Genomic DNA, 25,506 nt, shown 5'->3' with positions numbered 1-25,506 from the left:
CAAGAGGAAAAGCAGATTTATCTTTCAGCTTATGAGATCAAGGAAGCCTTTGTGGAGGAGGTGGCAAGTGACTGAGCCTTGGCTGATGGGTAGAATTTAGAAATGCAAGACGGCAGGATGAAATGGAGAAATACATTCCATTTGAAATATATTGCATTAAAGACTGTAAAAGAAAATCCCCATTTTTTTTGATATTTACGAGACGATTTAAAATTTGAAATTGTTAAAATTTTCAATTGTCTCATAAATGTCAAAATTGTGTTTTTAAAACAGATTTTTAATGCAATATGCTAATCAATTAATGTTAATGTTTTTAGTGTTCTAATGGTGTTGTGGTTATGTCAAAACGAGTCCCTAACTTTTAGAAAGGCATACTGAGATATTTGTGGGTGATATGACGTGTTGTCTGGGAAAGTGGATGGGGTCTGGATAGAACAGTGTTGGCCAGTGGTTGATGGGAGCTGGGGCCTTGTGATGAGTACATGAGAGATTCATTATACTATTTTATTCACTTTTGTGTATGTTAGAAATTCTTCATGATAAAATTTTTCAAAGGCAGAAACTATATGAGCAAAATTAAACTAAAGAAGTGCAGGGCTCATTGTTTATTTCTATCAGAATATAAAGTAAACAATTGAACAATAAGGGTAAAATGGTAACTTGAGACCAAGTCAATCAGTGGTTTGACTTGAATGCCACTAAAGAGTATGGACTATATTTTTAAGATAATGAAGGAACACTGAAACTGTTTTGAACAGGGAGATAATATGAAAAAAATGCACTTTGAGAATATTATTGTGGCAATGGTAGGCAAAACTGATTGGGAGGGCAAGAGTCTGAAGGTAAGGACCAGGTAGTAAAGGCCTGAATAGAGATCTAGAGAATAGAAAAAAGGGAAGGTGGGGGTGGTGGAATATAGGTGAATCTGCAGGTGTTGGCAACCAGTTAACTATAAAGAAGTCATGGAAGATACCAAGATTCTGAACTGGATGACTGGGAGAACTGCAGTGCCATTAAAAGAAAGGGAATACTGGGGACTTCCCTGGTGGTGCAGTGGTTAAGAATCCACCGGCCAATGCAGGGGACACGGGTTCGACTACTGGTCCGGGAAGATCCCACATGCCACGGAGCAACAAAGCCCGTGCGCCACAACTACTGAGCCTGCGTGCCACAACTACTGAAGCCCGAGTGTCTAGAGCCCGTGTTTCTCAACAAAAGAAGCCACTGCAATGAGAAGCCCACGCACCGCAACGAAGAGTAGCCCCCGCTCGCCGCAACTGGAGAAAGCCCGCGCGCAGCAACGAAGAACCAACGCAGCCAAAAATAAAATAAATAAAATTTTTTTAAAGGCATATTTATCAAGAAAATGATAATGTTTGTTTCTGAAATGTTACTAGTGAGGAATCATTGTGATATGACCAGAAGATAGCTAGAAATATGTGACTGGAATGCAGAAAAGTGGGCAAGACAAGCTGAATCTGAGAGACAGCTATATGAGATGGGATGAGATTGCCCTGGGAAATAAGTTGGTGGGAAAAGAGGGTCAAGGACTTTGGGAAGCATCTAAATTTAGGGATTAGGGAAGAGAAGAGGAACCAGAGAAGGGACTAGTAGAGAGGTAGAAGGTATGAAACTTCACATTCATGTAGGTACTTTAGCTTAGTGGCATCAACTATTCTGCCCATAAAAATTAGACCAAAATTAAATTACAAAAAATAAAAACTGAATATTCTTTGTACACCCATGTTCATAGCAGCATTATTCTAAATAACCAAAAGGTGGAAACAACCCAAATGTCCATCAATGAATGAATGGAGAAACAAAATGTATATGCATATGTATGTCAGGGTGCTACAGAGAAACAGAACCAAGCGGATGTGTATACGTGTGTAATAAGGAATTTGCTTCTTTGAGGATCTTTTGGATGTTTCTGTCCACTCATACTAGAAGTCAACCTAACAAAAATAGTCCACTAAAGAGGGCAAAAAAATGTTAGCTACAAGATGTTCACCTTAGTCATGTAGTTGCAGCCTGTGTCAGTCTTGATTATCTCAAAGCCTTGCTAATGAGCAGTTTTTCCATTTTGCTTACGGATGAGTCATGCGCATCCAGATTCCATCAAAAATACATTAGAGAGGGCTTCCCTGGTAGCGCAGTGGTTGAGAGTCCGCCTGCCGATGCAGGGGACGCGGGTTCGTGCTCCGGTCCGGGTAGATCCCACATGCCGCGGAGCGGCTGGGCCCGTGAGCCGTGGCCGCTGAGCCTGCGCGTCTGGAGCCTGTGCTCCGCAACAGGAGAGGCCACAACAGTGAGAGGCCCGCATACCGCTAAAAAAAAAAAAAAAAAATTAGAGAGATGGCTCAAGCATTATTCTAATCTGAAGAAATAAGTTATTATCTTGAACTAGTAATGGCCTAAAGGAATTCCTGAAAATGTTTTCTGATTATTGTTAAAAATTTAGTATTCATTACGCTGAAACTAAAATTGTATTTGTGAGACACTGGCAAATTATTAAATGGGTAATGCTAAATAACCACACCTAACTGATTAATTAATTCAAATTGGATTGGGGTGGAAGCGTTGCATTCTGTATTTATCCAGACATAGCAGAATGCATGTTTCCTTAAAAGAAGAATTGTACAAGTAGTGTGATTGTCTTGTTTTGGGAGCTATATGCATTGCCTTAGCTAAAGTTAGTAATGAATTGCAACAATTTCTCTATTTCTTTGCTAACTTAGATTTAGTTCTATTTAAAGTCTTATTTATATGTGTTTTAATATGACAACCTATTGCATGGGAAGTAGGTAGGGTATAAATCATAAAAACAAGAAGCCATTTTGAGTACTTACTTTATAAGGACCTAGTCCAAGGTATTTACATTTACTTTCTCCTTTAGTCTTCACATTGGGTATAGGAAGAAGATACTACTCTTACTGTTATTATTATTATTATTATTACCCTCACTTTACAGATAAGGAAACTGAGGTTCAAGAGACCAAGTAACTTGCCCACCATCACACTTACCAAATGATGGAGCCTGGATGTCAAACCCAGGCAGTCTTACTACAGAGTTGAAGCTGTTACCTACTGTGTAATTAATTGAAGAAGTAAATTGACTACAGGACATTAGCACTTGGTTAATATGTACATCAATATCCTCTGAAACTGAACAGATTAAAATTATAACTGATGATGCTTCTGCCTCTCCACAACAACCCTCCCCCAACACACGAAACCTACTGTGAAGGCAGTTTCAGTTCTGCCAGCAGTATCACCATTGTCTCAATCCTTAAATTACCTCTGACTTACTTCTCTCCTTGCACTTTTTTTTTGTGTGTGTGTGGTACGCGGGCCTCTCACTGTTGTGGCCTCTCCCATTGCGGAGCACAGGCTCCGGACGCGCAGGCTCAGCGGCCATGGCTCATGGGCCCAGCTGCTCTGCGGCATGTGGGATCTTCCCGGACCGGGGCACGAACCCGTGTCCCCTGCATCGGCAGGCGGATTCTCAACCACTGCGCCACCAGGGAAGCCCAACTCCTTGCACTTTTATATACAATACAGCCAATCAGAGACAGCAGGTAGCAAGAACCTTAGTTATTAAAAGTTTTTTTAATCTGTTATTTTTAATTTTTTTATAGTATTGAACAATACTATATTAGTTTCAGGTATGCAACGTAATGATTCAATATTTTTATAGGGTATATTCTATTTAAAGGTATTTATAGGGCTTCCCTGGTGGCTCAGTGGTTAAGAATCCACATGCCAATACAGCGGACACGGGTCCGAGCTCTGGTCCGGGAAGATCACACATGCCGCGGAGCAGCTAAGCCCATGCGCTACAACTACTGAAGCCCACGCGCCTAGAGCCCGTGCTCTGCAACAAGAGAAGCCACCGCAATGGGAAGCCCGCGCACCGCAATGAAGAGTAGCTCCCGCTCACTGCAACTGGAGTAAGCCCGCGTGCAGCAACGAACACCCAACACAGCCAAAAATAAATAAATAAAACAAATTTTTTAAAAAAAGGTATTATAAAATATTGGCTATATTCCCTGTGCTGTACAACACATCCTTGTTGCTTATTTATTTTATACATAGTAGTGTGTACCTCTTAATCCCCTACCCCTATCTTGCCCCTCTCCTGGCTATTAAGTTTTGTGTCATTGAATTTCTACTGGGTTAGGGACTACCAGTACTAGGTACTGCCTTTTAATGTCTCTGCTTTAATTTACAGGATCAAAAACAGAAAATGAAGAAAATTTTGGAATTTGTTATTATTAGAAGCCAGTAAACAGTAATATTTCAGCCACTTCCCAATGGAGAGTTATTAAATCATGAGACAGATTATGCAATGGTATTTTTAGTAGTTTTATTCGTTTTATTTAAGCTAAGGGTAGTATCAAAGAAGAGGCTATATACTTGGCAACAGAATACAATTAAAGTTCAATATTTATATTTGTTGCATAAACTTTTGTTTGAAATGGATGAATGGTCCGTCAGGCCAGTCCTCCAGGAACTATTGATACTTTTCCCAAGGAGAGCGGAGAGTCCAGCCGCTCTCAGAAAGAACTACCAATCCCAGAATGCTCTTTTCTCCATCTTTCCCGCGAGAATCCCGGAGGGCAAGCTCAACCAATCCCTTCATGAAGAGCCTATACTATCAGCCAATCAGAAGGCGAACGGGTGCCCAAAGGCGGGAGGCGGAAGGCGCCCTAGGTTTGAAATAGGAAAGTTGGCGCGGTTGCGGGATCCGGTTCTGGAGACCCGCTGTTGGCTGGTATCGGTTCGTGTCTTTGTGGGGCAGGTGGTCGGGCTCAGGACTGCCGGAGAAGGTGGTAATTGAGCTGGGCTCCGAAACCCGCCTGTCGCGATAGGGGAAAGTGGGTTTGGAGGCGGAATGCGTGTTTTCGGGGGCGGAGTCTGAAATGCACGTCTTGTTGCTGTTTGGGCGTCTGGGCCTTGCAGGGTGGACAGCGACGAGGCAGAGGGGTTTGGGGTTTCACCGACTTGTCTGTGACCTTCCTGGAAAGATTTGATGTCATTGGGAAGGTTTTAGCGTTACAGAGAATTGGTGGGTCCTGGAGTCTTACAGGACATCCTTTTACAGAGGAGGACATTGAGGCCCAGAGAGTCGAGGCCAAGTACTAGTCCTGGACTAAGCCCCCTAAACTCCCCTCCAGTCTCCGTTTTACTGGTATCTTTCCAGGTCTGGGGGTGGGGGAGGGAGAGGCAGTGTAGATGTGTGGGATCTTATTCTATGATAGGGGCCCTGTCATTTGGACCTGACAATCCAGGCTGGAATCAGCAAGGTCAGAGTTGGAAGGGGCCTTAGAAGTCACCAATTTTACTTGTGAAAAAAGGAGGCAGAGTCATTTTCCCAAAGTCAGAGAGCGTGTAAGTATTATGTGGGGTCACACTACTAACGAATTCCTCGGAGGTAGAGTGTCCTGATTTCCTGCTGCACCTTGACCGTAGTTAAGTCTAGGAGGCTTGATCTGCCCTGGAATATCTAGAGTTAAAAGTAAGCTGTTCTGAGAGTAGGGGATTAACAGATACACATTATCCTATATAAAATAAACAACAAAGGTTTACTGTATAGCACAGGGAATTATATTCAATATGTTGTAATAAACTATAATGGAATAGAATTGAAAAAATATAGATATATACATAAATATAACTGAATCTCTTTGCTGTACACCCGAAACTAATACAATACTGTAAATCAACTGTACTTCAATAGGAAAAAAAAAAAAGTTGCTAACCATTTTCTAGCAAAGATCAAACTGCCAAAATATACTTGATTGGAATATGTGGCTGATATGGTTTCAATAACTTAAAAAATATAATGTGTGTCCTATTTGTTTTCTAGCATTGTCTTACAAAATGGTAGAGGATGAACTGGCACTATTCGATAAAAGCATTAATGAATTTTGGAATAAATTCAGAAGCACTGTCAGTGACACCTCCTGTCAGATGGTGGGCCTAAGAGATACCTACAAGGATTCCATTAAAGCATTTGCAGGTACCTAAGTTTAACTTGTAACATGCTGTTTTTGTTTTTTAGTGTAATTTCAGCTGAATTGAAACTTCAACTCCCAATTTCTTTTTCAGAAAAGCTGTCTGTGAAATTAAAGGAAGAAGAACGAATGGTTGAGATGTTTCTGGAATATCAAAATCGTATGTGACAATCTGTAGAAATGGATCACAGAGGGTTTTTTTCTAAATTAAACATCTTCATGAAATCCCTCATACAAGTAAAACAGTGTATTTCTAGATATACAGTGTATACACATATAAAAATAATGAACATATGTGTACCCATAATGCAGCTTAATAAATGGAACAGCCCATGTTATACCTTCCTCTTCTCTCACCTTCTAGAACTAGCCTGTCAATATTTTAATTTAGTATTGAGTTTTTGAATGTTATATAAATGGCATCATTTTGTATGTGTTCTGTCCCTTTGTTCACTCAGCATTATGCTTGTGAGATTCATCTATACTGATGTGTAAATGCCTGAATTTTTTTTTTTTTTTTTTTTTTTTTTTTTTTTTTGCGGTACACGGGCCTCTCACTGTTGTGGCCTCTCCCGTTGCGGAGCACAGGCTCTGGGCGCACAGGCTCAGCGGCCATGGCTCACGGGCCCAGCCGCTCCGCGAATGCCTGAATTTTTAAAAAATGAGTTTCACAGACTAGGGTTTGAAAAGCCTGAGTTCCCTCAGCTCTTTGGGTGTAGGGTTAATACTCTGACAGTTTTTCTTTCCATATTTTTATTGTTGTTCTTGCCTTCTCTTTACTATGCCTCTGCAGATTGTCCAGAGTGGATGGGCAGCTTTTACTGAGTTCTCACACACAGACCACAGACATGTAGCCACAGGCCAAAATCCACTGGAGATACTAAATTTAGCTGCACCATGTTTTGAAGACTATTAAATCAGAGTGCCTTTATGTGGGACACGTGGTTAATATGCCACAGTCCCTGATTGTTTCTTCTGCTTTGCTTTGAGCACTTACTTTACTCATTATCTGGCACCTGAAGGCATTTGATCTTGGAAACCCTGGTAGGCTGTTATGGTAGACTTCTACCCATGTTTATTTTCTAAGCTGCCCTGAAGCTTCCAGCTTCCATGCCCTTTTACTGCTGCTCATTCCCTCTGTAACCAGTAGCAGGAAGGAAAACCGTCTGTGTGTGTGTGTGTGTGTGTGTGTGTGTGTGTGTGTGTGTGTGTGTGTGTGTGTGTAAGAGTGATACTGAGTTTAGGTCCCTTAAACACTCTTGGTTTGTAGAATCCCTAGGGATTAGAAAATTAAGTTTGAAACTATAAATTTTCACTACAGTTCATTTCAGTGTGCTCTGAATGATTATCCGTAGTGTGAAGATGTATCCTAAATAATTTAAAATCTAAAAGCATTATCAATTATTTTTCTTGAAAAAAATCAGTTTATACTTGAACAGAAATATAATTTATGTAAGTTTGACGAATTCATTGAACATTTAACTGCTATTTGCCAAGCACCAAGGAGGCCATGATATTTAAGATGTCATCTATACACTGCTCACAATTTAGTGGAAGACATAGGTAGGAAAACTACAATTAAAATACATTGTAATAGTTGCTATAATGATGGGATGGGAATTTACTGACATAGAATCTGGAGAGCTTGAATTTTCCAGTGAGGATTACAAAATATTTAACAGATAACCCCCTTACCTTATACACCACATGCCAGGTCCTATACTGAGCTCTTTACATATAGTGATTCACTGAAACCTCACAACAACTGTCGGAGGTATATTTATTGTTTTTAATCCTACCTTATGGATGAGGAAATAGGCACAGAGAGGTTAAGTAAGTTGCTCAAGGTCAGACAGCTGGTAATCAACAGAAACATGATTTGAATGTGCACAGTCTGTCACACTGCCCTGGACAAGGTCACATAGAAGAGGGTTGGCGAAGTTCATCAGAGTCAGTGCCCCTATTCTAGAGGAGGGAAGAGCATATGGAATGTGGTGGAAACATGAGAGCTTGTTGAGTTGTGGGATGGCTAGAGTACAGTGTGAATGGGGAGGGGCAGAGAAGTGGATGGTCAGATGATGAAGTACATTTTATGTTGGGCAGAGGAGATTTATTTTGCAGATGAAGAAATTAAAAGCTCACTGAGGTTAGGAAACTTGCCTAAGATCATATATTTTGTAGATAGAGGGTCTAGGATTGTAGCTGAAATGTTTGTGCTCTTTCCAGTGTACTATCTCACCTTTCCACATAGAAGGGAAAGTGTAAGAGCGGGTTCCCATGGTGAGTAGTGAAAGGTTGAAATATTGGCCCTGGCGAATAAAAGAGCTGACTATAAACATAAAATAATAGTCATGCAATACTGAGGGTCCTTACATTTGTATTGGCACAAATCCACCCGATTGTTCAAGTGTTAGAATAAAAACACTCACATATATGGTATTTATGTACCACTTAATAGTTTTAAACTTTTCACATTATCATTGGATACCCTAACCCTGTAGGGTAAGTAAATGGGCAGCCATTATTATTCTCATTTTACAAATGAGGAAAAGAGGCCCCGAAGTTGTGATTTGATCAAGGTCCTTGGGTAACAACTGAGAAGCCAGATGGGAACTGAGAACTTTTGACTTTAAAACTGCATCTCTTTTGCAGAACGTTCTACTTAATTATCCTTAAAAAGTAGCATTTTTCTTTCTGGTAATTCTGATAAGATGTTTATTTTTAAATTACACCTGATATAATGTGATCATGTCCAAATTCTCGGAAAATACAGAAAAATAAAAAAATATCTAATGTTGAGAACCACACTTAACAGAAGACTTTGTAGTTTTTATTTTTCATATGCTATCTAGGTTTTTTTAAGATAATTGTGTTCATGGTATCTATATAACTTTGTATCATTTTTTTTCTTTTATCTACTATGGCAGGATTTTCCCACATTACTGAATTCTTTGAAAATATATTATACCTTATTGATACACTGTGTTTAATAATTTACTTATTAGTCATATACAATGTTTTCAGTTTTTCAACATTATAAATAACACTGAAAATAATTTTTTGTATATGAATACTTGCACATATCTTGTTTTCTTAGAGGAACTTTGTAAAAATGAAATTACTGGATCAAAGGACCTGAATATCCTTAAGACTTTTATTTTGCAATGTCAAAAATATTTAAAAAAAAATTTTTTTTCCACATGGACTCTAGTATTTTTCATTCATCTCAACACTAGCTATTATTTTTGTAAACATTGTTATACTAAATGAAAATTAGTGTGTTATTGTTTTATTTGCATTTCTATGATTACTGAGGTTAAATCATCTTTTGTATTTGGTAACCATGTGCATTCTGTGTTTCCTCTATTCATTCCTTTGCTGGTCTTTTTCTTAGGAATTTATATTTGTGTCTTTAGATTAAGAATAATTACCTTTGTTGGGAGAGGATAGTTTAATGGTCAAAAGCATGACCTTTGAAGTTAAGACCTGAGTTTGAATCCAGGTCTTACTGTTCATTGCATTCTAGCAAGTAAAGCCGTGAGCAAGTTATTGAACTGCTGAGTCTTTTCCTTCCTTTTTTTTAAATCAAAGTTATAGTTGGTTTACAATGTGCTAGTTTCAGGTGTACAGCAGAGCGATTCAGTTATATATATGTATGTATCTATTCTTTTTCGGATTCTTTTCCCTCATAGGTTATTACAAAATGTTGAGTAGAGAGTTCCCTGTGCTATACAGTAGGTCCTTGTTGGTCATCTATTTTATATATAGTATTTTCTTTTTCTTTTAAAAAAGAGAGTAAGATGTACATAATAATTGTATTACTGTGAAAGTTAAGTAAATTTATATAAATATAAGAACACAGTATCTAGCATATAGTAGAGTTTTTATGCTTATTTGAATCAAATATGAGTTTATTTGTCTGCTTGCCTGCCTTTCTCTTTGATTTCTTTTTGCCTTTGAGTAAAACAATCTTTCCCCATATAGTTAATTTTATATTCACAGATACTACCTTTTAGGTTTCATAAGATTTCATTTTACATTTAAATATTTAATAAATGTGTTTGGGGAACAATCTACTTCTTGACTTATGATATTTATCATATTAATTTGCTAAGTATACCAACATTTGTTTTCGATATTTTTTTTGTTTAACTGAGCTGTAGGTCTGTTCTTCCTCCCTACCTCCCTCTCTTCCTCTCTCGTTTCTTCTTTTTGGTACATTCCAGAATTATTTATATAACATTAAAATTAGCTATTTCTTCAAAGCATCTGCAAAGCCATCTTCTAGAGTTTGGTTGCTTTTGGTGGTAGGTTTTATTCATTTATTTATTTGGAGGGGAGAACTGCAAAGGTCATGATCTGATTTTGTATTTCGTGGTTTTTTTTTTTTCGGTACGCGGGCCTCTCACTGTCGTGGCCTCTCCCGTTTCGGAGCACAGGCTCCAGACGCGCAGGCTCAGCGGCCATGGCTCACGGGCCCAGCCGCCGCACGGCATGTGGGATCTTCCTGGACCGGGGCACGAACCCGTGTCCCCTGCATCGGCAGGCGGACTCTCAACCACTGCGCCACCAGGGAAGCCCAAGTATTCTCATTTTAATAAGCATCTTTGTCTCTTCATTTTTGTTTTCAAAGACAAACAGGAAAGACTAGTAAAGGATTTTTGTTCTTTTACAATTTTTTCAATCATCAGGAAATGCTTATCAATTAAAACGTTATTAATTTTATGAAAGTCAGTATTTTGCTCTTATCTTAGATACATGTTGACAAGCAAAGCATATAGATTCTAGCTAATACTTTGTGCTTACAGAGATCTGCAGGCAGAATAAGCTCATTCAAGAAAAGAAAGAGAATTTGTTGAAGTTGATTGCTGAAGTAAAAGACAAAAAGCAGGAATTGGATGCACTGACTGCAAATATCCAGGATCTTAAGGAAGAATATGCTAGGAAGAGGGAAAGTAAGTTGTATTTTTTTTGTGTGTGCTACGCGGGCCTCTCCCGGTTGTGGCCTCTCCAGTTGTGGAGCACAGGCTTCGGACGCGCAGGCTCGGCGGCCATGGCTCACGGGCCCAGGCGCTCCACGGCGTGTGGGATCTTCCCGGACCGGGGCACGAACCCGTGACCACTGCATCGGCAGGTGGATTCTCAACCACTGCACCACCAGGGAAGCCCTGTACGTGTATTTAAAACAACCTAAATTTCAAAGTGGTAATAGTTCACAGTGTGGACATCTTGCCTTCTCCCCAACTCACCGCCACAGGTGGCTAACATACGTCAGGGTCACAGCCAGCCACTCACCTCTCTCTGCAAGGTGTCTGTGAAGTTTGCTAAGTGCGTTTCATTTTCCTTTTGCTTAAAGATCCTTTTGATTTCTAATAGAGCCAGAGACTAATGAAATTGATATGGGAGTTTAAAAGCGAAGTGGGAGACAGTTTCACTAAATAAGATTTGTCTGGGAGAAACCATAGTGTAATTTATGCAACAAATTTATTGATCATACATTCTCTGTAAGGAACTATTAAGCTTGCTTTTCACACTGTAAAGCCTCTTTGTCTAAGATTTTCACATTTTTTAAAAAGGGTGCTTCTTTTGGATAGGAGCCTTGTGTGCCCACAAATGAAATAATTCTAAAATCTCTTGAAAATAGCAAAGTTTGTTTTGTGACTGCTTTTCCTTAATAGAGTTTGTGTACCAGTCAACATTATTTTTCTCATCTGCTAAGTATTGCTTAGTGAATATTGCACTAAATTAAAAAAAAATTCTAAACTAAAACTAGTGTGAAATAAGGCTGACTTCTTGTGAGAAGTAGTTATGTTTAAAGAATAGAATATTTTTCCAATGAAGCAATTGATATATTTTTGGCTAACCAGGAAAAGCAAAATAGTGTACAAGAAGTCTTTCTATTTCTGTGCTAGTCATGCAAGCCCTTGGCCTATTTATTCATGCTACTTCATAATAAAATAGAACAAAACTTATTCCTCATACTACCTGTATGTATTTTCTCATGCATTTTTTCCTTCCAACTTGAATGAACAGAAGCCCCTTTTTGCTAATTGGTAGAGATAGAAACTGTAACAGATGTAAATGTAAGCTGATTCATTTGCCTGGCATCATTTTTATAGTTGTTTTTAAGTTTGTTTTAATTAATTAACATTAACTGAATGTTATTTAAAATATTCGATACTCAGTGTCTGTGTTTTTAATCATAGCTATTTCCACTGCTAACAAAGCTAATGAAGAGAGGTTGAAAAGGCTACAGAAATCTGCAGACCTGTATACAGATCGACTTGGACTAGAAATTCGAAAAATTTATGGTAAGTATATTAATGGAAGTAAAACATAGGATATTAGAAAAGTTTGTCTTAAGTAGAAAAGAATTTTTAAAATATTTTCAAGTAAATTAATGGCCACATTTTAAACTTTTTAGATAGTAGGAAAAAATTACAAAATTTTATCACCCTAATGTAATTACTGATCCTTGGTTGTTTATCATCCAGTTTTTAATAAATGTATTTTAGGCATGGTTGCCAACATGCAAATAATTTTTGTTCCTTGTTCTTTCTAGCATTGTATGATTAGTATTTCTCTAACTGCTATAGCCTTCATAATGGTAATTTTAAATTGGTGGTGTAATAATTCATTCTGTAAGTGTAGCATAACTTATTCAATCTTTTATCTATTATTTAACCCATATTACTCTAAGTTAACATTTGGATTTTACATTTTTCAGTTTTAGAAGTACTATAGTGAACATAGGTAGACTTCTCCATTTTTTTGACACAGTTTCCATGGAATTCCCAGAGATGAATTACTGAATTAAAGCATATGAATATTTTTGTGGCCATTATGTAAATATGTGCCAATTTACAGAAATATTTATTGTGTTGGGAGTTCCCAAGATTACATTCAGTTTTGGCGATTCACTGGAAAGTTTACAGGACTCAGCAGGGCTCAGATTTATTGCGGTGAAAGGATACAAAACAAAATCAGCCCAAAGAAAAAAGGCACATGGGGCAAAATCTAGAGAAAATGAGCTTTTCAGACACAAGTTTTCAAGAGGCCTAACCCAGTGGAGTCACACAGGACGTACTTAATCCCTTCAGCATCGAATTGTGACAGTACATGTGAAGTGTTGTCTACCGGGGAAGCTCATTAGAGACTCTGGAAGCTTGTGCCTGGTTTTCCGTGGACTTCACCCCAGGTATCTTTTCCTGTTGCTGATTTTGCTGTATCATTTCACTGTAATCATAGCACCGAGTATAACCATATGATGAGCCCTATGAGTCCTCCTAGTGAATTTTCAAACCTGTGGTGGTCTTGAGGATCTCTGACACACCAGGCAAGGACCAGCCTTGCAAGCAGGCCTTTTCTGGGGATAGCAGTCTCAGGCCTGCTATGTTAACTCTTCTATGCAATCTGTCTACAATGTAAAGAGTACCCATTGCATTGTATTTCTGCCAGAATTGCAGTTTTTTTTAAGTTTTTTGGTTTGTTTATTTTGTTTTTTAGCAGTTGACTAGATATAATAGAAACTATTTTTTAAAATGCATTTCTTTAATTATTAATGAAAATATGACCATTTTTTCCCATTGTTTACTAATTACACTTCTTTCTGAGATTGATTGGGCCCTTTATTCATGTATCTATTTGCCTTGGTTTTTGTTTTTCTTCCTATCTGTCGGAATGAGTTTTTAATGCAAAATATTAACCTTTGCTTAGAGGAGAACATAAGGTCCAGCTCTGAACTTTTTATATTCACTGTTATCCTGAGGTGCTTTTTTGTGTTTTGTTTCAAAACCAGTTTTAAAGCTTTAAAATTATTTTTGTATTTAAAGTAGAAGTTTCTCATAGTCCTCAAAATCAGGAAATAATGTTTTAAAGAAGAGACAACACAAATTAAACTCTTCATTTTGGCTAACTGAATATCTTATGAAATCTTTTCTTTGGCATGCATACCTCCCATTACTGTTAACAGTTTAAAAAATCTGGTATACTGACATAATTACTTCACTTTGAATTTAATGCAAGACAAATTGTTTTCAGTGTTTCTGAAGATTTCTTTTTATGATTAAAAGCATTTTTTATGCTGTAGAGTAAAACTGAAATGCATGTGAATTTCTACTTTGTGGCTGCCATTTTGAATTTCTACTGAGTATTTACTCCTTAGTAAGCATTTGGAGGTCTTTTGAAAAATAGGCTTTAAGTCCAGCTAACTGTGTAGAAAAAGTCAAATTAAATTTATTGTCAAATTATTAAAGGACAATAAAAATTTTTTATTGCGGTTAAATATATATAACAGAATTTGCCATTTTAGCTCTATTTTATTGTAAAATTCAGTGGCATTAATTACATTCACAATGTTGTGCAATCATTACCACCATCTGTTTCCAGAATTTTTCATCATCACAAACAGAAACTCTGTACCCATTAAATAATTCCCATTCGTCTCTCCCCGCAGCCCCTAATAACGTCTAATTTACTTTCTGTCTCTACAAATTTGCCTATTCTAGGTATTTCATATAAGTGGAATCATATAATATTTGTCCTTCAGTGTCTGGCTTATTTCACTAAGCATAATGTTTTCAAGGTTCATCTATGTTGTAGCAAGTATCAAAACATCATTCCTTTTTATGGGTGAATAATATTCCATTGGGTATATATACACCATATTTTGCTTATGCGTTCATGTGTTGGTGGACACCGGATTACTCTCATCTTTTGGCTGCTGTGAGTAATGCTGCTGTGAACATTGCATGCAGTTACTTGTTTGAGTCTCTATTTTCAGTTCTTTTGAGTATATACTGCAGGATGGAATTGCTGAGTCATGTAATTCTTTGTTTAAATTTTTTGAGGAACTGCCAAAGTATTTCCTACAGCACCTGCACCATTTTACATTCCCACCAGCAATGTACAAGGGCTCCAATTTCTCCACATCTTTGCCCACATTGTTATTTATTTATTTTATTATAGTCATCCTAGTAGGTGTGAAATGGTATCTCATTGTAGTTTTGGTTTGTATTTTCTCAGTGATTAGTGATAAGGAGTATCTTTTCATGTGCTTAGTGGCCATTTGTATATATTCTATGGCGAAATACCTATTCAAGTCCCTTTGTCCATTTTTGAATTGGGTTTTTCTTTTTGTTGTTCAGTTGTAGGAGTTTTTTTCATATATATCGTATATTAAACCCATATCAGATCTATGATTTGCAGATATCTTCTCCCATTCCGTGGGTTGTATTTTCACTCTCTTGATAGTGTCCTCTTTTTTTTTTTTTTTTTTTTAACATCTTTATTTGAGTATAACTGTTTTACAATAGTGGGTTAGTTTCTCCTTTACAACAAAGTGAATCAGTTATACATATACATATGTTCCCATAACTCTTCCCTCTTTTGTCACCCTCCCTCCCTCCCTCCCTATCCCACCCCTCTAGGTGGTCACTAAGTACAGAGGTGAACTCCCTGTGCTATGCTGTAGCTTCCCACTAGCTATCTAATTTACATTTGGTAGTGTGTATATGTCCCTGCCACTCTCTCACATCGTCACAGCTTACCCTTCCCCCTCCCCATATCCTCAAGTCCATGCTCTAGTAGGTCTGTGTTTTATTCCCTCCTACCACTAATCTCTTCATGACTTTTTTTTTTAGATTCCATATATATGTGTTAGCATACGGTATTTGTTTTTGTCCTTCTGACTTACTTCACTCTGTATGACAGATTCCAGGTCTATCCACCTCATTACAAATAACTCAGTTTCATTTCTTTTTATGGCTGAGTAATATTCCATTGTATATATGTGCCACATCTTCTTTATCCATTCATCTGTTGATGGACACTTAGGTTGCTTCCATGTCCTGGCTATCGTAAATAGAGCTGCAATGAACATTTTGGTACATGACTCTTTTTGAATTATGGTTTCCTCAGGGTATATGCCCAGTAGTGGGATTGCTGGGTCATATGGTAGTTCTATTTGTAGTTTTTTAAGGAACCTCCATACTGTTCTCCATAGTAGCTGTATCATTTTACATTCCCACCAGCAGTGCAAGAGTGTTCCCTTTTCTCCACACCCTCTCCAGCATTTATTGTTTCTAGAGTTTTTGATGATGGCCAATCTGGCCGGTGTGAGATGATATCTCATTGTAGTTTTGATTTGCATTTCTCTAATGATTAATGAGGTTGAGCATTCTTTCATGTGTTTGTTGGCTATCTGTATATGTTCTTTGGAGAAATGTCTATTTAGTTCTTCTGCCCATTTTTGGATTGGGCTGTTTGTTTTTTTGTTATTGAGCTGCATGAGTTGCTTATAAATTTTGGATATTAATCCTTTGTCAGTTGCTTCATTTGCAAATATTTTCTCCCATTCTGAGGGTTGTCTTTTGGTCTTGTTTATGGTATCCTTTGCTGTGCAAAAGCTTTTAAGTTTCATTAGATCCCATTTGTTTATTTTTGTTTTTATTTCCATTTCTCTAGGAGATGGGTCAAAAAGGATCTTGCTGTGATTGATGTCATAGAGTGTTCTGCCTATGTTTTCCTCTAAGAGTTTGATAGTGTCTGGCCTTACATTTAGGTCTTTAACCCATTTTAAGTTTATTTTTGTGTATGGTGTTAGGGAGTGTTCTAATTTCATACTTCTACAGGTAGCTGTCCAGTTTTCCCAGCACCACTTATTGAAGAGGCTGTCTTTTCTCCAATGTATATTCTTGCCTCCTTTATCAAAGATAAGGTGACCATATGTGTGTGGGTTTATCTCTGGGCTTTCTATCCTGTTCCATTGATCTATATTTCTGTTTTTGTGCCAGTACCATACTGTCTTGATTACTGTGGCCTTGTAGTATAGTCTGAAGTCAGGGAGCCTGATTCCTCCAGCTCCATTTTTCGTTCTCAAGATTGCTTTGGCTATTCGGGGTCTTTTGTGTTTCCATACAAATTGTGAAATTCTTTTTTCTAGTTCTGTAAAAAATGCCAGTGGCAATTTGATAGGGATTGCATTGAATCTGTATATTGCTTTGGGTAATACAGTCATTTTCACTATGTTGATTCTTCCAATCCAAGAACATGGTATATTTCTCCACCTATTTGTATCATCTTTAATTTCTTTCATCAGTGTCTTATAGTTTTCTGCATACAAGTCTTTTGTCTCCTTAGGTAGGTTTATTCCTAGATATTTTATTCTTTTTGTTGCAATGGTAAATGGGAGTGTTTTCTTAATTTCACTCTCAGATTTTTCATCATTAGTGTATAAGAATGCCAGAGATTTCTGTGCATTAACTTTGTTTTTTTTTTTTTTTTTAACATCTTTATTGGAGTATAATTGTTTTACAATAGTGTGTTAGTTTTTCCTTTACAACAGACTGAATCAGTTATACGTATACATATGTTCCCATATCTCTTCCCTCTTGCATCACCCTCTCTCCCACCCTCCCTATCCCACCCCTCTAGGTGGTCACAAAGCACAGAGGTGATCTCCCTGTGCTATGCAGCAGCTTCCCGCTAGCTATCTAATTTACATTTGATAGTGTGTATATGTCCCTGCCACTCTCTCACTTCGTCTCAGCCCACCCTTCCCCCTCCCCATATCCTCAAGTCCATGCTCGAGTAAGTCTGTGTTTTATTCCCGTCCTACCACTAATCTCTTCATGACATTTTTTTCCCTTAGAGTCCATATATATGTGTTAGCAAAAGGTATTTGTTTTTCTCCTTCTGACTTACTTCACTCTGTATGACAGACTCCAGGTCCATCCACCTCATTATAAATAACTCAGTTTCATTTCTTTTTATGGCTGAGTAATATTCCATTGTATATATGTGCCACATCTTCTTTATCCATTCATCTGTTGATGGACACTTAGGTTGCTTCCATGTCCTGGCTATTGTAAATAGAGCTGCAATGAACATTTTGGTACATGAGTCTTTCTGAATTATGATTTTCTCAGGGTATATGCCCAGTAGTGGGATTGCTGGGTCGTATGGTAGTTCTATTTGTAGTTTTTGAAGGAACCTCCATACTGTTCTCCATAGCGGCTGTATCAATTTACATTCCCACCAGCAGTGCAAGAGGGTTCCCTTTTCTCCACACCCTCTCCAGCATTTATTGTTTCTAGAGGTTTTGATGATGGCCAATCTGACCGGTGTGAGATGATATCTCATTGTAGTTTTGATTTGCATTTCTCTAATGATTAATGAGGTTGAGCATTCTTTCATGTGTTTGTTAGCAATCTGTATATCTTCTTTGGAGAAGTGTCTATTTAGTTCTTCTGCCCATTTTTGGATTGGGTTGTTTGTTTTTTTGTTATTGAGCTGTATGAGTTGCTTATAAATTTTGGAAATTAATCCTTTGTCAGTTGCTTCATTTGCAAATATTTTCTCCCATTCTGAGGGTTGTCTTTTGGTCTTGTTTATGGTATCCTTTGCTGTGCAAAAGCTTTTAAGTTTCATTAGGTCCCATTTGTTTATTTGTGTTTTTATTTCCATTTCTCTAGGAGATGGGTCAAAAAGGATCTTGCTGTGATTTATATCGTATAGTGTTCTGCCTATGTTTTCCTCTAAGAGTTTGATAGTGTCTGGCCTTACATTTAGGTCTTTAACCCATTTTGAGTTTATTTTTGTGTGTGGTGTTAGGGAGTGTTCTAATTTCATACTTTTACATGTAGCTGTCCAGTTTTCCCAGCACCACTTATTGAAGAGGCTGTCTTTTCTCCACTGTATATCCTTCCCTCCTTTATCAAAGATAAGGTGACCATATGTGTGTGGGTTTATCTCTGGGCTTTCTATCCTGTTCCATTGATCTATATTTCTGTTTTTGTGCCAGTACCATATTGTCTTGATTACTGTAGCCTTGTAGTAGAGTCTGAAGTCCGGGAGCCTAATTCCTCCAGCTCCATTTCTCGTTCTCAAGATTGCTTTGGCTATTCGGGGTCTTTTGTGTTTCCATACAAATTGTGAAATTTTTTGTTCTAGTTCTGTGAAAAATGCCAGTGGTAGTTTGATAGGGATTGCATTGAATCGGTAGACTGCTGTGGGTATTAGAGTCATTTTCACAATGTTGATTCTTCCAATCCAAGAACATGGTATATTTCTCCACCTATTTGTATCATCTTTAATTTCTTTCATAGTGTCTTATAGTTTTCTGCATACAAGTCTTTTGTCTCCTTAGGTAGGTTTATTCCTAGATATTTTATTCTTTTTGTTGCAATGGTAAATGGGAGTGTTTTCTTAATTTCACTCTCAGATTTTTCATCATTAGTGTATAAGAATGCCAGAGATTTCTGTGCATTAACTTTGTATCCTGCTACTTTACCAAATTCATTGATTAGTTCTAGTAGTTTTCTGGTAGCATCCTTAGTATTCTCTATATATAGTATCATGTCATCTGCAAACAGTGACAGCTTTACTTCTTCTTTTCCTATTTGGATTCCTTTTATTTCTTTATTTTCTCTAATTGCTGTGGCTAGAACTTCCAAAACTATGTTGAATAAGAGTGGTGAGAGTGGGCAACCTTGTCTTGTTCCTGATCTTAGTGGAAATGGTTTCAGTTTTTCACCATTGAGAACAATGCTGGCTGTGGGTTTGTCATATATTGCCTTTATTATATTGAGGAAAGTTCCCTCTATGCCTACTTTCTGCAGGGTTTTTATCATAAATGGGTGTTGAATTTTGTCAAACGCTTTCTCTGCATCTATTGAGATGATCATATGGTTTTTCTCCTTCAGTTTGTTGATATGGTGTATCACGTTGATTGATTTGCGTATATTGAAGAATCCTTGCATTCCTGGAATAAACCCCACTTGATCATGGTGTATGATCCTTTTATTGTGCTGTTGGATTCTGTTTGCTAGTATTTTGTTGAGGATTTTTGCATCTATGTTCATCAGTGATATTGGCCTTTGGTTTCCTTCTTTGTGACGTCTTTGTCTGGTTTTGTATCAGGGTGATGGTGGCCTCGTAGAATGAGTTTGGGAGTGTTCCTACCTCTGCTATCTTTTGGAAGAGTTTGAGAAGGATAGGTGTTAGCTCTTCTCTAAATGTTTGATAGAATTCGCCTGTGAAGCCATCTGGTCCTGGGCTTTTGTTTGTTGGAAGATTTTTAATCACAGTTTCAATTTCAGTGCTTGTGATTGGTCTGTTCATGTTTTCTATTTCTTCCTGGTTCAGTCTCAGCAGCTTGTGCATTTCTAAGAATTTGTCCATTTCTTCCAGGTTGTCCATTTTATTGCCATAGAGTTGCTTGTAGTAATCTCTAATAATCTTTTGTATTTCTGCAGAGTCAGTTGTTACATCTCCTTTTTCATTTCTAATTCTATTGATTTGAGTCTTCTCCCTTTTTTTCTTGATGAGTCTGGCTAATGGTTTATCAATTTTATTTATCTTCTCAAAGAACCAGCTTTTACTTTTATTGATCTTTGCTATTGTTTCCTTCATTTCTTTTTCATTTATTTCTGATCTGATCTTTATGATTTCTTTCCTTCTGCTAAATTTGGGGTTTTTTTGTTCTTCCTTCTCTAATTGCTTTAGGTGCAAAGTTAAGTTGTTTATTCGAGTTGCTTCCTGTTTCTTAAGGTATGATTGTATTGCTATAAACTTCCCTCTTAGAACTGCTTTTGCTGTATCCCATAGGTTTTGGGTCGTCGTGTCTCCATTGTCATTTGTTTCTAAGTACTTTTTGATTTCCTCTTTGATTTCTTCAGTGATCACTGCGTTATTAAGTAGTGTATTGTTTAGCCTCCATGTGCTTGTATTTTTTACAGATCTTTTCCTGTAATTGATATCTAGTCTCATAGCGTTGTGGTCAGAAAAGATACTTGATACGATTTCAATTTTCTTAAATTTGCCAAGGCTAGATTTGTGACCCAAGATATGATCTATCCTGGAGAATGTTCCATGGGCACTTGAGAAAAATGTGTATTCTGTTGTTTTTGGATGGAATGTCCTATAAATATCAAGTAAATCCATCTTGTATAATGTATCATTTAAAGCTTGTGTTTCTTTATTTATTTTCATTTTGGATGATCTGTCCATGGGTGAAAGTGGGGTGTTAAAGTCCCCTACTATGATTGTGTTACTGTCGATTTCCCCTTTTATGGCTGTTAGTATTTGCCTTATGTATTGAGGTGCGCCTATGTTGGGTGCATAAATATTTACAATTGTTATATCTTCTTCATGGATCGATCCCTTGATCATTATATAGTGTCCTTCTTTGTCTCTTGTAATAGTTTTTATTTTAAAGTCTATTTTGTCTGATATGAGAATTGCTACTCCAGCTTTCTTCTGATTTCCATTTGCATGGAATATCTTTTTCCATCCCCTCACTTTCAGCCTGTAAGTGTCCCTAGGTCTGAAGTGGGTCTCTTGTAGACAGCATATATATGGGTCCTGTTTTTGTATCCATTCAGCCAGTCTGTGTCTTTTGGTGGGAGCATTTAATCCATTTACATTTAAGGTAATTATTGATATGTGCGTTCCTATTACCATTTACTTAATTGTTTCAGGTTGTTCTTGTAGGTCTTTTCCTTCTCTTATGTTTCTTGCTTAGAGAAGTTCCTTTAGCATTTGTTGTAAAGCTGGTTTGGTGGTGCTGAACTCTCTCAGCTTTTGCTTGTCTGTAAAGGTTTTAATTTCTCCATCAAATCTGAATGAGATCCTTGCTGGGTAGAGTAGTCTTGGTTGTAGGTTTTTTTCCTTCATCACTTTAAATATGTCCTGCCACTCCCTTCTGGCTTGTAGAGTTTCTGCTGAAAGATCAGATGTTAGCCTTATGGGGATTCCCTTGTGTGTTATTTGTTGTTTTTCCCTTGCTGCTTTTAATATGTTTTCTTTGTATTTAATTTTTGACAGTTTGATTATTATGTGTCTCAGCGTGTTTATCCTTGGGTTTATCCTGTATGGGACTCTCTGTGCTTCCTGGACTTGGTTGACTATTTCCTTTCCTATATTAGGGAAGTTTTCAACTATAATCTCTTCAAATATTTTCTCAGTCCCTTTCTTTTTCTCTTCTTCTTCTGGGACCCCTATGATTCGAATGTTGGTGCGTTTAATGTTGTCCCAGAGATCTCTGAGACTGTCCTCAGTTCTTTTCATTCTTTTTTCTTTCTTCTGCTCTGCAGTAGTTATTTCCACTATTTTATCTTCCAGGTCACTTATCTGTCCTTCTGCCTCAGTTATTCTGCTACTGATCCCGTCTAGAGTATTTTTCATTTCATTTATTGTGTTGCTCATCGTTTCTTGCTTCCTCTTTATTTCTTCTAGGTCCTTGTTAACTGATTCTTGCAATTTGTCTATTCTATTTCCAAGATTTTGCATCATCTTCACCATCATTATTCTAAATTCTCTTTCAGGTAGATTGGCTATTTCCTCTTCATCTGTTAGGTCTGGTGTGTTTTTATCTTGTTCCTTCATCTGCTGTGTGTTTTTCTGTCTTCTCATTTTGCTTATCTTACTATGTTTGGGGGTCTCCCTTTTGCAGGCTGCAGGTTCGAATTTCTATCTATTTTTGGTGGCTGTCCCCAGTGGCTGAGGTTGGTTCAGTGGGTTGAGCAGGTTTCCTGGTTGGGGGGACCAGTTCCCCTGTTCTGGTTGATGAGGCTGGATCCCGTCTCCCTGGTGGGTAGGTCCACGTCTGGGGGCGTGTATGGGGATGTCGGTAGCCTTACTGTGATTCTAGGCCGCCTCTCTGCTAATGGATGGGGCTGTAGACCTGTCTCGCTCTTTGTTGGGGATAGGGTGTCCAGCACTGTTTGTTGCTGGTCCTTGAGTGAATCTGGGTCTTGGTGTTGAGATGGAGATCTCTGGGAGATTTTCGCCATTTGATATTACGTGGAGCTGAGAGGTCTCTTGTGGACCAGTGTCCTGAGGTTAGTTCTCCCACCTCAGAGACACAGCCTTGACACCTGGCTGGAGTGCCAAGATCCTTTAATCCACACGGCTCAAAACAAAAGGGAGAAAAAAGTAGAAAGTCAAGAAAGGAAGGAAGAAAGGAGGAAGGGAGGGAAGGAAGGAAGAAAGGAAGGGAGGGAGGAAGAAAGGAAGGGAGGAAGGAAGGAGGAAATAAAGAAAGGAAGGGAGGGAGGAAGAAAGGAAGGGAGGAAGGAAGGAGGGAATAAAAGGAAGGGAGGGAGGAAGAAAGGAAGGGAGGAAGGAAGGAGGGAATAAAGAAAGGAAGGGAGGGAGGAAGAAAGGAAGGGAGGAAGGAAGGAGGGAATAAAGAAAGGAAGGGAGGGAGGAAGGAAGGAGGGAATAAAGGAAGGAAGGGAGGGAGGAAGAAAGGAAGGGAGGAAGGAAGGAGGGAATAAAGAAAGGAAGGGAGGGAGGAAGAAAGGAAGGGAGGAAGGAAGGAGGGAATAAAGAAAGGAAGAGAGGGAGGAAGAAAGGAAGGGAAGAAGGAAGGAGGGAATAAAGAAGGGAGGGAGGAATAAAGGAAGAGAGGGAGGAAGAAAGGAAGGGAGGGAGGAAGAAAGGAAGGGAGGAAGGAAGGAGGGAATAAAGGAAGGAAGGGAGGGAGGAAGAAAGGAAGGGTGGAAGGAAGGAGGGAATAAAGGAAGGAAGGGAGGGAGGAAGAAAGGAAGGGAGGAAGGAAGGAGGGAATAAAGAAAGGAAGGAAGGAGGGAATAAACGAAGGAAGGGAGGAAGGAAGGAAGGGAGGAAGGAAGGAAGAAGGGAAATAGGAAAAGGAGGGAAGAAAGGAAGAAAGAAAGGGGAGAAGACAAAATAAAGTAGGGTAAAATACAGTTATTAAAATAACAAAATAATTATTAAGAAGAAAAATTTCTATTAAAGAAAAAAAAAAAAAAAGGTCGGTCTAACCCCAGGACAAATGGTGAAAACAAAGCTACACAGACAAAATCTCACACAGCAGCACCCACATACACACTCACAAAAAGAAAAAAGGGGAAAATAATAGTATATCTTGCTCCCAAAGTCCACTTCCTCAACCTGGGATATTTCGCTGTCTATTCAGGTTTTCCACAGATGCAGGGCACTTCAAGCTGACTGTGGAGCTTTAACCTGCTGTTTCTGAGGCTGCTGGGAGGGACCACCCCCTCTCTTTGTTCGCACAGCTCCTGGGGCTCAGCCCTGGACCTGGCCCCGCCTCTGTGCGCAGGTCGTCCGAGGGCGTCTGCCCTTCGCTCAGAGAGGGCGGGGTCAAAGGAGCAGCGTTAACGGAGCAGTTGATTCGGGGGCTCTGGCTCACTCAGGCGGTGGGTGGGGGGGCACGGATGTGGGGCGAGTCCGCGGCGGCAGAGGCCGGCGTGACGCTGTACCGGCCCGAGGCGCGCCGCGCGTTTTCCCGGGGAAGCTGTCCCAGGATCCCGGGACCCCGGTGCTGGCGGGCTGCACAGGCTCCCGGGAGGGGCGGTGTGGAGAGTGACCTGCGCTCGCACACAGGCCTCTTGGTGGCGGCAGCAGCAACCGTAGCGCCCCACACCCGTCTCTGTTGTCCGCGCCGACAGCCGCAGCTCGCGCCCGTTTCTGGGGCTCCTTTATGTGGTGCCCTTAATTCCCTTTCCTCGCGCCCCAGGAAGCGAAGAGGCAAGAAAAAGTCTCTTGTCTCTTCGGCAGCTCCGCGCCCGTTTCTGGAGCTCCTTTAAGCGGCGCGCTTAAACCCCTCTCCTCGCGCCGCAGGAGGTAAAGAGGGAAGAAAAGGTCTCTTGCCTCTTCGGCAGCTCCAGACTTCTCCCGAACTCCCTCCCGGCCAGCCGTGGTGCGCTAACCCCTTCAGGCTGTTTTCGCTCTGCCAGCTCCAGACCTTTCCCTGGGATCCGCCCGAGGCTCAGTTCCCAGCCCCGCCCGCCGCGGCGGATGAGCAGACAAGCCTCTCGGGCTGGTGAGTGCTGATCGGCACCGATCCTCCGTGCGGAAATCTCTCCGCTTTGCCCTCCGCACCCTGTTGGCTGTGGTCTCCTCCGCCGCTCTGAAGCTTCCCACTCCGCCACCCGCAGTCTCCGCCCATGAAGGGGCTTCTAGTGTGCGGGAACCTTTCCTCCCTCTCGGCTCCCTCCCACTGGTGCAGGTCCCGTCCCTATTCTTTTGTCTCTGTTTATTCTTTTTTCTTTTGCCCTAACAAGGTACGTGGGGGGGTTTCTTGCCTGAGGTCTGAGGTCTGAGGTCTTCTGCCAGCGTTCGGTGGGTGTTCTATAGGAGAAGTTCCACGTGTAGATGTATTTCTGATGTATCTGTGAGGAGGAAGAGTGATCCCCGCGTCTTACTCTTCCGCCATCTTCTCGCTCCCTGATAGTGTCCTTTTAAGGGCAAAGTTTTTAATTTTTAAATTTTGATGAAGTCCAATTTATCTATTTTTGTTGTTGTTGCTTGTGCTTTTGGTCATATTTAAACTACAGTGCATTTCAAAGTTAATTTGTAACTTGTACGTTTGGAGACATTGGTTAAGTGAATATATGTACTTAGCAACGTGGATATTGATCAGAGATGGAGGTAAGAAAGCTCATCTCCATTGAGAGCTTTGGCACAGTAAAATAATTCTCATACTAAAAATTTTAATCCC

The 25,506-nt window shown here is 39.2% G+C and overlaps 1 protein-coding gene across 5 annotated transcripts in view; it reads left to right on the top strand.

Moving 5' to 3' along the window:
* Positions 1-25,506, top strand: part of SPC25 (SPC25 component of NDC80 kinetochore complex) — a 35,568-nt gene that overhangs the window by 8,055 nt on the left and 2,007 nt on the right. The window contains exons 1-5 of one of the 5 annotated variants that reach the window (XM_059053969.2): positions 4,720-4,780; positions 5,870-6,022; positions 6,112-6,177; positions 10,826-10,972; positions 12,224-12,328. In XM_059053969.2, the coding sequence (XP_058909952.1) occupies positions 5,884-6,022; positions 6,112-6,177; positions 10,826-10,972; positions 12,224-12,328 (457 nt within the window). In that variant the 5' untranslated portion in view covers positions 4,720-4,780; positions 5,870-5,883. Of the gene's footprint in view, positions 1-4,719; positions 4,833-5,319; positions 5,392-5,869; positions 6,023-6,111; positions 6,178-10,825; positions 10,973-12,223; positions 12,329-25,506 lie in introns of those variants that run through there. The other 4 variants (XM_067027525.1, XM_067027526.1, XM_067027527.1 and 1 more) reach the window with 4 other exon arrangements.

The sequence above is a fragment of the Kogia breviceps genome, chromosome 2, assembly GCF_026419965.1.
Source record: "Kogia breviceps isolate mKogBre1 chromosome 2, mKogBre1 haplotype 1, whole genome shotgun sequence".
Lineage (NCBI taxonomy): Eukaryota > Metazoa > Chordata > Mammalia > Artiodactyla > Physeteridae > Kogia > Kogia breviceps.
This window is presented reverse-complemented; position numbering and strand designations above follow the sequence as displayed.